Source organism: Felis catus, chromosome D1 (assembly GCF_018350175.1).
Source record: "Felis catus isolate Fca126 chromosome D1, F.catus_Fca126_mat1.0, whole genome shotgun sequence".
NCBI lineage: Eukaryota > Metazoa > Chordata > Mammalia > Carnivora > Felidae > Felis > Felis catus.
In genome coordinates, this window is record NC_058377.1 from 23226282 (window position 1) to 23238805 (window position 12524).

Genomic DNA, 12524 nt, shown 5'->3' on the forward strand with positions numbered 1-12524 from the left:
CTTTGTAGTCTGTGTTTTTGTATCTTATTTAGGAAATCCTTCCCTATTCCTGTATTTTCTTCTGGAGCTATTTCACATTTAGGTCTTTAATCCACCAGGATGCTTTGTTTGGGTTTTTGTTGTTGTTCTGGGCTTATAAGTCAAAGGTCCAATTTCTTTTTCCCATTTGAATGGCCATTCTTTACTGACTACGAGTCTGTCCTTTCCTCCCACTGATTGTGATGTCACTGCTGTCATTATATTATCATGTGTGGGGGGTCTCTTCTGTATGTTTGTGAATCCCTGCATCAGTGGCACACTGGCTCACTTACTATGGTTTTTAAGGAAGTCACAGGTCACCTGGGTGGCTCAGTCGGTTAAGCGTCTGACTTCAGCTCAGGTCATGATCTCACGGTTTGTGAGTTTGAGCCCCACATCGGGCTCTGTACTGACAGTGTGGAGCCTGCTTAGGATTCTCTGTCTCCCTCTCTCTCTCTCTCTCTGACCTTCCCCCAACTCATGCTCTTTCTCTCTCTCTCTCAAAAATAAAATAAGTAAACATTTTAAAAAATTCTTGATGTCTATTAGTTTTTTTACTAGGCTTATACTGAGCTGAGAGATTCATTTGGGAAGAACTGATTTTTCTTACATTGAATTTTTCTCTCCATAAAAATTTTTCTCTCCATTATCAATCTCTTTAAATGTATTTCAATAAAAGTTTATAATCTTTTCCATTTTGGTCAGTCACTTTTACTAGATTTATTCCTTAGTACTTCATATTTCCTGTTGCCATTGTAAATGGTATTTTTATATTTTTTATCTATTACCAATAGGAAGGATCACAATTATTTTGCATATTGATTAATAAGCAACCTGCTGAACTACTTATAAGACCATAGACTTTGCTGGGTTTCTATAAAGACAACCATATAGTTTGCAAGAGAGAAAAGCTTTAGTTCCTTGTCTTTCTGTGCCGCCTAGGATAACCAGCAAAGTGTTGAAAGTGACAATAGCGGCCATCTTTGTCTCACTTATGCTTTTGTTTTCATTTATTTTTAAATGTTTATTTATTTTTGAGAGAGCATGAGCGGGGAAGGTGCAGAGAGAGAGGGGGACAGAGAATCCGAGGCGGGCTCTGCCCTGACAGCAGAGAGCCTTATGCAGGGCTTGCACTCATGAACCGTGAGATCATGACCTGAGTGGAAGTTGGACGCTTAACCAACTAAGCCACCTAGGTGCCCTTGTTTGTTCTCTTTGAAGGAGGCTCCATGCCCAACATGGGGCTTGAACTCATGAGCCTGAGGTGAAGAGTTGCATGCTCTACTAACCGAGCCAGCCAGGTGCCCCTAACATTAGACTTTCATATGTTAAGCCAGCCTTGTATTCCTGGGGTAAACTCAATTTGGCCATGATGAATACAATATCTTTGTTGTAAGTCACAGGTTTCAGATTGCTAACATTTTCTTTAGAGTTTTATATCTGTTCACATGTACAATAGGCCCATAATTGTCTTTTCTTATATTAACCCTCTCTGGTTGTGTTACCAAGGTTACACCAGCTTTATAAAATAGTTGGGGAATAGATGAAATGGGTGAAGGGGATTAAGAGGTGCAATTGCCAGTTATAAAATAAAAGAGACCCAGGGATATAATGTAAGGCATAGGCAATACAGTCCATAACATTGTTAACAACTTTGCATGGTGACAGGTGGTAACTAGACTTACAGTGGTGACCATTTTATAACGTATATAAATATCAAATCACTTTGTTGTACACCTGACGCTAATACGATATTGTATGTTAATCATTCATTTAAAAGATAGCTGGGGAGTGGTCCCTTTTTTCTATTCATTAAGACTTTAAGCTTGGAATTTATTAGTCCTTGAATGTTCAGTAACCTCATCTGTCAATCGATTCGGGCCTAGCATTTTCTTTTTTAAAAAAATTTTAATGTTCATTTTTGAGAGAAAAAGTGTGAGTGGGGGAGGGGCGGAGTGAAAGGGAGACAGAGAATATGAAGAAGGCTCTGAGCTGTCAGCACAAAGCCTGATGCGCGGCTCAAACCCACAAACCATGAGATCATGACCTGAGCTGAAGTCCGACACTCAACCAACCGACTGAGCCATCCAGGTGCCCCCAGGCCTAGCATTTTCTTTATGGGAAGATTTAAAACCCCAATTTCAATGTCTTAAAGAGTTATAGATCTATTTAGATTTTCTGTTTCTTCTGGAGTCAATTTGGCATAGAGTAAAACAGTAAATGAAAAATACAAGACCAGCTTGAATAAGTTTTCAATTTCAATTTCCTGGACCAAGTAGACAGAACAAATCTGAATTCTAAACCTGCATGAAGACTGGCCTGTGGTTATGAATATTCAGGGGATTTTTTTTCTTCCCACCACATCCAGATGTCGAGGCAGATAAATTTAAGTATCTCGTCTCCTTTAGGGGGCAATTTTTATTTAGTTTTTAATAGTTGGCCCTTTCACTGAGGTGGTGGACCTTAGAGATTTTGGCTCTAAGGGAAATGCTCTCTTCCAAGCCCCCAGATCTTGTGTTCTGTGCCTTAAACATCACATTGAAAGCCCAAGGCTCTAGATTTCCAGAAATAACCAATCACTCTTAGAACTTAAGCTTCAGTGTCCACTTATCATCTTATAGATTCATGTTCCCACATTTTTCGTTGCTGAAAATTTTATTAAGACAGCAGCAATGTAACCAAATGGATGTTTTAAATTTTGCACCCAGGTGTTTTTAGCTGACCTGTTTTTAGGATATTTTGTCTATCATAATGCATGAAATGGAAATGTCTAGTCTTTTTTTTAGTTTTTTTTAATGTTTTATTTATTTTTGAGACAGAGAGAGACAAAGCATGAGCAGGGGAGGGGCAGAGAGAGAGGGAGACACGGAATCCGAAGCAGGCTCCGGGCTCTGAGCTGTCAGCACAGAGCCCGACGTGGGGCTCGAACTCACGGACCCTGAGATCATGACCTGAGCTGAAGTCGGACGCTCAACTGACTGCGCCACCCAGGCACCCCTGTCTAGTCCTTAAAATAAAAAAAGACTTGGGAGAGGTTTTGAACTTTCTCAACAAGACTGAAGGACTGATGCTTATAGACAGATGAGGGCTTTCCAGTAATAACCTTCTAATACAGCAGTTAAACCTTCTGTTACGGTAGAAACAATCCATATCCGTGCTAGCCAATGTTGTAGCCAGTAGTCATAAGAGGCTATCAGGCACTTGAAACACGGCTGTATGACAGGGGAATTGAAATTTTAATTTATCTCAATCCAGTTAATTTAAATGTAACTATCTACATATGGCTAGTGGCTATTAGGTGGGACAGTGCAACGCCTTCTAATGTTTACAAACAAGAGGCTAAAAAATCATCAACAGACAAATGCCTCTGCGCCAAGCGAAGACATGTGCTGCCACCATAAAGGTCTGCTGCACTCTGCTGTCTGGTATTCTAAACGGTCCTTTGACGGTTGAGGCTTCCTAGAAGTTCATTCTTTCCTTCAGCCAGGACTTGTAGGAGTGGAATTCTAACCTTAATGGATATTTAAATCAAAATCACATTGGTGTTGATGAATTTGCTTCTAATGAATAAACCTCTCTAAAACTTCATTTTATATTTCTCCTTTGCTTGGGGCACCTGGATGGCTCAGTCGGTTAAGGGGCTGACTTCGACTCAGGTCATGATCTTGCTGTCCATGAGATCGAGCCCCATGTTGGGCTCTGTGCTGACAGCTCAGAGCCTGGAGTTTGCTTCGAATTCTGTGTCTCCGTCTCTCTCTGCCCCTCCCCTGCTCACACTCTGTCTCTCTCAAATATAAATAAACATTAAAAAATATATATATGTGTGTGTGTGTGTGTGTGTGTGTGTGTGTATATATATATATATATATATATATATATATATATCTTCTTTGCTCACTACATTCCAGCCACAAGAGCCATATTTGTTTCCAAAAAAATGTCAAGTTCATTACCGCTTTAGGGTCTTCAGCATCTGACATCTCTTCCTGAAATACACTTTCCCTGGTCACTTCACATGGCTGGTTCCTTCTCACCATTCCAGTCTCAGCTCAATGTCACCTCCTAAGAAGCCACCCCTGAACAACTTATCTCCTCCCTATCCCCAGGCTCTATCACATTGTCCTGTTTTATTCTATAAATAACACTCAATCACCTACAATTATCATATTTGTTTACCTCATCTCCATTTGAATATGAATTCTATGAAAGTAGAGATCTCCCCTGTCTTGTTCAAGATACACAGTGTCTGGCACACAGAAAATGGAAGCCTAGAGAGGGTAAGTGACTTTCCCAAAGTCGCACAGCTGGTCAGTGCTGGAGCCAGACTTCATGGCTCCCAATTCAGGGCTCTTTTTGTTAAAACATAGCTGACCTTCTTTTGCTCTGGTTTTGCACACAGTTTATGACTTCTGATTTTATATTCCGAGAAGGTGGGGATGTCATCCAGGAAACTTGTGAGCAAGCAGCATATGTTTTTGGTTGAAGATAATTATTCCAGATCCTAAGACTCCCTTACTAATGGTCTCTACTTCACAGAACAATTAGACTTTTCTCCAACTCATAATAGTATTTCTGGTAGAAATAACCCCAAACCAAACTGTCATTGACATACAGAATACTGTTATTGACTGATTGGAAATTGCAAAAATTGCCTCCCCCATTAGATTTGTCTGAAAAAAAAAAAAACCCTCAAAATAAAACTGACATTAGCGAAAATAGCACAATTTTTGATGGACTGTTTGATAAAATTTCTGTCAAATTATCTAATCCATCAAATGGACCAGCCAGAAATAACAGCCACAAAGGAAACTTACAAAGGGAGAAATGGATGGTTCAGTTGGTTAAGCAACCGACTTCCGCTCAGGTCATGCTCTCTTGGTCTGTGAGTTCGAGCCCCGCGTGGGGCTCTGTGCTGACAGCTCAGAGCCTGGAGCCTGCTTGGGATTCTGTGTCTCCCTCTCTCTCTGCCCCTCCCCAGCTTGTGCACGCGCTCTGTCTCAAAAACAAATAAACATTAAAAAAAATTTAAAAAGGGAGAAATTATAAGTGAAAATTTTATATGGCAAAAAAAAAAAAGTAAAGAAAAGAAATTCTGATAGATGATTCATATCCTAGCTGCAAATCACATCTCTAGAATAGCATAGCAGACTTACGGGCAAACTAGGTAACACAGGAGGCAGAAGCCCCTAGCCTGGTAGAAAAGAAGATGGTGGACATGCATTTCTGCCCTGTTCACTTACCTTTCTTTTCAGCACTGAGTAAGATGAAAATTTCTGTGAAATGAAAATGGGTGGAAAATGGGTGAAAAATGGAAATGGTTTAATGGCTCTCCTATCGAAAATCGACCAAGAAGTACGATTGGCTCAACAGCTGTTTCAGAAACATTCCTTCCACGCTACGCAATGTTGGCATAATTCTTAATAAAAACGTCAGTATCCAACCCACGGTGTGTCAGGTGTCAAAGCACCCACAGAGTCCAAAGGGTGTTTTCTAGCTCTGGCACCCGGGGCGGCGAGTGCCCCCTCCTCTGCAGCATCATTAGCCGGCCTGGTTAGGGACTCGCTGCCTTCTTTCTCTTCCCTCAGCACCAGCCTCAACTCGGGCCGGTCAGTGCGAGGGGACAAAAGCCAGCAGCCTTAATTAAAAACGCTCCTTGCAGACAGATCACACGAACCAGCACTCCGAGGTTCCCTAGGGCCGGGACTACGGCCGGCTTCCTCGCGGAGCACTTCGGGAGTTGTAGTCGTCACGCCCTCGCGGAAGAGACAAGCTACGGCGGCCTCTGCGCCGAGAAAGGCGGGGCCGCGGCTGGGGTTTGCGCAGGCGCACAGCTCCAACCGGGAAGCATGGCGGACCTAGCGACTCAACCCAGCAAGAGAAAGCGCGAACTGGACGCCGAAGAGGCGGAAGCTGCCAGCACAGAGGCAAAGGAAGCGGGCGTTGAGAATGGTACCTCCGCTCCTGTGCGCTTACCGTTCTCCGGCTTTAGAGTGAAAAAAGTGCTGCGGGAGTCCGCGCGGGACAAAATCATTTTTCTCCATGGGAAGGTACCATTAGGCAACCCTGGGTTGGAGTGAGCCAATCAATCATCGCCTTGGAGGCGGATTTTTTTTTTTTTTTTTTTTTTTTTTAAACCCGAGCTCAGCCGGGAAATACCAATCGCACTCCTGGAGGCGGGGGGGGGGGGGGGGGAGTGTACCACTAGATTGTGTGTGTGTGTGTGGGGCGGTGCTACGGGAGACAAGTTTACTCGTAGAATCAAGGAAATCAACAGGCGTAGGGTTTTCTTAATAACTCCTTTACCAAAAGTAACTAACACTTGTATAAAAATCACGTGTCGAGTTCTCCAAGCCAGTCATCCTGTATTCTCTGAACGAATTAGAGGTGCTAGGAACGCAGTGTTGCTGGATCATCTGTGGAACGACGTAGAGACTGTAGGAGATAGGATCCCAGGTGTGCAGGATTTCAGACCTAACAGAGGAGACAGTTTATTAAATTGCGAATTCAGTTGCACATATCATGCACTGACAGCACTGAGCTAGGTGCTGGGGATGTAGAGATGTAAGTTACTATCCCTGATTTTCAGAATGCAGAATATCTGGTAGATAGCTGTCCCTAATACCATGTGCTCAGCTCTACAGAAGGGACTGAGAAGAGACTGGGGACCATCCTGGGAACTAGTGAGGAGGCCCAGCCAAGGGTAGGTTACTAGGATTCCTCAGAACCCCTAGCAGGAGCTCTCATTTGGGGAGGATCAGGGGGACCTTGGCCTGGGCTACCATGCCTCTCTGTGTCTTATTTTGTTTTGTTTTTTTACAAAGGTTCTGTCTAGTTCTCTCAACCCCACCTGTCTTCAGTCTGCAGCACTTGCAGAAGATTTTAGCCATAAGAACCTTTGAGCTAGGAGTTAACTGGGATACCCAGATTCTAGTTTCTCTCTCTCTCTCTTTTTTAATGCTTGTTTATTATTTCTGAGAGAAAGTGTTTGCAAGAACGCTCAAGAGAGCTGGGGAGGGGCAGAGAGAGAGAATCCTAAGCAGGCTCTGCGCTGTCAGCTCAGAGCCCACCGCGGAGCTCGAACTCATCAACAGTGAGATCATGGCCTGAGCCAAAATCAAGAGTCGGTCGCTTAACTGACTGAGCCACCCAGGCACCCCTCTAGTTTCTTTTTTCAACACTGACTGTTCATGTGACCTTGGGCAAGTCACTTAATCTCTCTAGACATATTTCTTCATCTGTGAAATGGAGAGAATTTGACAAAGGCCCTCCAAGTCTGAAGCAGAAGTAGAGAAGTTTTGCATCTTTGAGAAGAAAGATGTGAATGCACAAGCATTTGGGTTAATGAGATGCCTGCTCTGGGAGAAGGAACGGGAGGCCCCAGAGCTACTGTTTCTGTTTCTGGGCTCACCGATGGTGTCTCTGCCTCCAGGTAAATGAGGCCTCTGGGGACGGGGATGGAGAGGATGCCATTGTGATCCTGGAGAAGACACCATTTCAGGTGGAGCAGGTGGCCCAGCTCCTGATGGGCAGCCCTGAGCTCCAGCTGCAGTTCTCCAATGATATTTACAGCACCTATCACCTGTTTCCTCCACGGCAGCTGAGTGGTAAGCAAGTGGCGTCTAAAGTGGCTTCATGTGGGGAGAGGGGTTTGGTGGGAAATTAGGGGGTGTGGTGGCTACTCTGCAAAACTGATTTGCATATGCTCGTTCAATAGTTCTCTGTGGAAGGCGGAGGAGATTTTGTGCAAACCGCCCCCGCCTCGAGACACTTGGCAATCTCTGAAGACAGTTTTGGTTGTCAGAACTGGGAAAATGGGGGAGCCGCTGGTACCTAGAGGGTAGAGGCCAGGGCTGCTCGTGAATATACTGCGAAGCCCAGAATGGGACCTCATAACAAAGAAATGTCAGTGCTGAGGTTGGTGTAGTGTATTTTGGGGAGGTAGTGTGATTCGTGGTGTAGAATGTCTACTAATTGAATGATAGTGGTCGTCAACACTTAGTAAACTCTTACTACTGTGCCAGTCACCATTCTAAGTGTCCTATATGTATCATTGTATTTAGTACTCAGAATAGTCCTGCTGTGATAGGACTGAGGGAACTGAGATTTTGAAAGGTTAAGTAACTTATCCAAGATCACAGCCCATGGGGGGCAGAAAAACTAAGATCTTTCAGTAGACAGCAGACTCACGCACCATGAGCAGTGTGTGGGGTGCTGCAAAGATCAGTTATTTCCCTGAAAGAACTCACTTTCTAGTCCCTGAGAAAAGGAGTGTGATCGAGGGGGATGGACTTGGGAAGGGAAGGAATTCATTGGTTAAAAGGCAGAGATTTGTTTTGGATTGCCAGGATTTTTTATTTACTAAGAAGAGGAAGAATTTATTTCAGCTTCCATGTCAAAAGCCAGGCACGATGTGGGCTTTTTGCCTTTAGCTGGTCAGGTTTAACAAGCAGCTTTGTCGGAAGCATGAAGGACACAGGTCGACCTTGAAGGTTCCTTCCAACCAGGAAATTCTGGGATCTGCTTTGTAGCATGTGGTTCTATCCTTCTATCTTTTTATTTGTCCTCCAGCATTGAGGAACAATTTGCCTTTACAGATACCCTGCCGCAGGCTTTTTGGTAGGTTTGATCTTTTCTGCACCCCCAAAAAAGGGTGCCGTTATTTGTTGTCCTTTGGAGATGCATGTGAACACTCGATGAGAAACCGGCAGACCGTTCACAACTGAAGGCAAAACAGCCCGGTCCTCCGCACAAAGCGAGCCAGATTGATGGGTGTGAGTTGATGGGAACGGACAGCTGTATTTACTTTCTCAGGAGCTGACATTTAAGCAAATGTAGTCTTCCACATGGGGTGGCAGAAGCATGACAGAAGGTTCTGTAGCCAAACACCCCTCGGGGCAGCCCCCAAACTATAGGCTCCGAGGTCATTATCCTGCTACCACCCCTTTCTCTCATCTTCCCCAATGCCTCTCTCTCTCAGCCAAAATACAGAAGGTTCTGCTGCACAGAGAAACCCTGTGGAATGCCCAGCCTTTCCTTTTCATGTAATTTTTCCAGTACTTCTGTGATCTTGCACACAAGTGGTGGTGGCCACTGCCCTGTCTTTCTGTTTTTTGTCTTTTTTTTTTTCTTTCTGAGCTAAAGACTGAAAGAGGCAGTCAGTCATCTGCTCGCTACAGGTCTTCCTCCCCACTGACAACCCCAAATGTCTCTCTGCCTCTTCTCCAGTGCTGCCCACTCCCACCTGGCGGCCTCCTGTGTTAGCTCATCCTTCGCAGGGCTCGGGGTCTTGGCAGAAACATTAGCATACATGGAGTGCATTAGACTTTTATTTTCTCCCCCCAAGCTAGGCATGGTGATCAGAAGTTATAAAAATTTTTTCAGTGTTCAGAACTCCTCTCTCTCTTGTAGAGCCATACACCCTGTCCCTGGATGGTATTCTAGATCAGGGTTGACAAACTTTTACTGTAAAGGACCAGGGAGGAAATATTTTAAGCTTTATGAGCCCCATAAATGGTCTCTGTCACATATTCGTCCTTTTAAAAGTTTTTTTATTGTTACCTATTTAAAAAACATTTTTTTAATGCTTATTTTTTTTTAATATGAAGTTTATTGTCAAATTGGTTTCCATACAACACCCAGTGCTCATCCCAACAGGTGCCCTCCTCAATGCCCATCACCCACCCCCCATCTACCCTCAGTTTGTTCTCAGCTTTTAAGAGTCTCTTATGCTTTGGCTCTCTCCCTCTCTAACCTCTTTTTTTTTTTTTTTTTCTTCTTCCCCTCCTCCATAGACTTCTGTTAAGTTTCTCAGGATCCATATAAGAGTGAAAACATATGGTGTCTGTCTTTCTCTGTATGACTTATTTCACTTAGCATCACACTCTCCAGTTCCATCCACGTTGCTACAAAAGGCCATATTTCATTCTTTCTCATTGCCATGTAGTATTCCATTGTGTATATAAACCACAATTTCTTTATCCATTCATCAGTTGATGGACATTTAGGCTCTTTCCATAATTTGGCTATTGTTGAGAGTGCTGCTATAAACATTGGGGTACATGTGCCCCTATGCATCAGCACTCCTGTATCCCTTGGGTAAATTCCTAGCAGTGCTATTGCTGGGTCATAGGGTAGGTCTATTTTTAATTTTTTGAGGAACCTCCACGCTGTTTTCCAGAGCGGCTAATGCTTATTTATTTTTGAGAGAGAGACAGCACGCGAGCGGGGAAGGGGCAGAGAGAGAGGGAGAGAGAGAATCCCAAGCAGGCTCCATGCTGTCAGAGCCCGATGCAGGACTTGATCTCACAAACCACGGGATCATGACCTGAGCCGAAATCAAGAGTCAGATGCTTAACCGAGTAAGCCACCCAGGCACCCCTTTTCTTTTTTTTTTTAAACCACTGCTTTAAAAATGAAAATGCAATTTTCATTCAGGGTGCAGCGGCTGACGAGCCGGGTCACCTTCATAGCTACCTGACCGTGCACCTCCCACTCGCTTGCTGTACCCGGCCCATCCTCGCCGCCCCCTTGGCCCCCTGAGCTCACCCTCTCCCCACCCGCAGGCATGTCCAAGGCCAAGAATGGCCCCAAGTACACCTCCTTTTTCACGGTCACGGGCACCTTGGCCGCCATGGTCTTCAGCGCCCTGGGTGCCGCCCACGGCATGGCCAAGAGTGGCACCAGCATCGTGGCCATGTCTGTCATGCAGCCAGAACTGACCGTGAAGTCCATCATCCCCACATTGTCGCTGGTATCATCGCCATCTGGTGGTGGCGGCCCTTGTCGCTGATTCCCTGAATGACGGCAACAGTCTCCAGAGGAGTTTCCTCCAGCTGGGTGCTGGCCTGAGCGGGCTGGTGGCTGTGGGGACGCCGGTGTGCATGGCATGGCCCAGCAGCCCCCGCTTTTCATGGGCATGATCATGACCCTCATCTTCTCTGAGATGCGCGGCCCCTGCGGTCTCCTTGTTGCCCTCATCCTCCCCACAAAGTAGCCTCTCTCTGAGTGCACCAGCCACAGAAGGCGATGTCAGGACCACCCCCTCATTCCGAAACGAACAGCCTGACACGCACGCACGGGACAGCCACCCCCCAGTAATCAGTCTTGTAAAAGTTCAGTGTCCTGGTGCCTGTTGTCTGCTACCCTTGGCCTCGCCCCTGCTTGCCCGGTGCAACATCCCGGCCCACTCATTACCCACCCAGGCCAGACACCCCCACTCATCTGCCCTAGAGCGCTGTGTGTAGACGGGTGAATTAAATTGTCGTTTTCTCTTCACTGGATGTTTCTTAACAAAGATTTGATCTGTTCATGCGTCGTGGCACAGCCCTGTCTCCCAACTAGGTAATCTTAGGTAGAGTGTTGGGTTGTGGGGTTACCGTTCGCTCTGAGACTCGTCGGATGGAATCCCGTCCTCCAGCTCTGGCTGCCCAGAGCCGCGGGCCAGCGTGCTGGGCCTGCAAGGCTCTCGAGCTGAGTAAAGTTCTCCACTGTGACTGGGGGGAAGGGAAAAAAGAAAGCAAACGCCACTTTTAGCTTGCTGTATGTGGAAAAACAGGCCATGCGGTGGAGTTGACCTTTTGGCCACAGTTCCTTAAACCCGGTACGGATTTTTCCCACTCCCAAGTGTGGTCTGTGGACCAGCAGTATTACTGTCACCCAGGAGCTCGTTAGACATGCGGAATCTCAGACCCAGCTTCAGAAGTCAGCATTAGTATCTGCATTTTAGCCAAGCCCCCAGGCGAGTCGTAGGCACATCGGGCTTTGAGAGGTGCTGGTCTTTAAACACCATCTGTGTGCGGTGCTGCCCGTGTTTGTTTCTCCACCCCTGCCCTCTCCACGAACCTCAGGCTCATTCCAGTAAGTGCCTACCTGACCTCTCTCTCCGGAGCTCCCACATAGGTAAGCTGTTTGAGACTCAGACACACAAATGTCTTTATTCATTTATTATTTATTTTAATACTCATTTATTTAAAAAAAATTTTTTTTAATGTTTTTTATTTATTTTTGAGACAGAGAGAGACAGAGCATGAGCGGGGGAGGGGCAGAGAGAGCGGGAGACACAGAATCCGAAACAGGCTCCAGGCTCCGAGCTGTTAGCACAGAGCCCGACGCGGGGCTCGAACTCACGTACCGTGAGATCATGACCTGAGCTGAAGTTGGACGCTCAACCGACTGAGCCACCCAGGCGCCCCTCATTTATTTTTGAGAGAGACGGAGAAGCAGAGCATAAGTTGGAAAGGGCAGAGAGGGAGACACAAAATGCGAAGCAGGATCCAGGCTCCGAGCTGGCAGCACAGAGCCCTATGTGGGGCTCGGACTCATGAACCGTGAGATCATGACCTGAGCCAAAGTCAGACGCTTAACCAACTGAGCCACCCAGGCACCCCATGTGCTAATGTTTTTATTTTTTATTTTTTTAATTTTCTATTAAAAAAATTTTTTTTTAATGTTTATTTATTTTTGAGACAGAGAGAGACAGAGCATGAATGGGGGAGGGTCAGAGAGAG

General features: G+C 45.5%; 1 protein-coding gene and 1 pseudogene across 3 annotated transcripts in view; both read left to right on the forward strand.

Annotated features, from left to right (window-relative positions):
* Window positions 1–5808: 5808 nt before the first annotated feature.
* DCPS (decapping enzyme, scavenger) overlaps window positions 5809–12524 on the forward strand; it is a 46485-nt gene continuing 39769 nt past the window's right edge. For all 3 annotated transcript variants that reach the window (XM_023239282.2, XM_003992560.4, XM_019811536.3), the window contains exons 1-2: window positions 5809–6065; window positions 7448–7622. In XM_023239282.2, the coding sequence (XP_023095050.1) occupies window positions 5865–6065; window positions 7448–7622 (376 nt within the window). In that variant the 5' untranslated portion in view covers window positions 5809–5864. The remainder of the gene's footprint in view (window positions 6066–7447; window positions 7623–12524) is intronic.
* Window positions 10343–11292, forward strand: LOC101089209 (annotated as a pseudogene).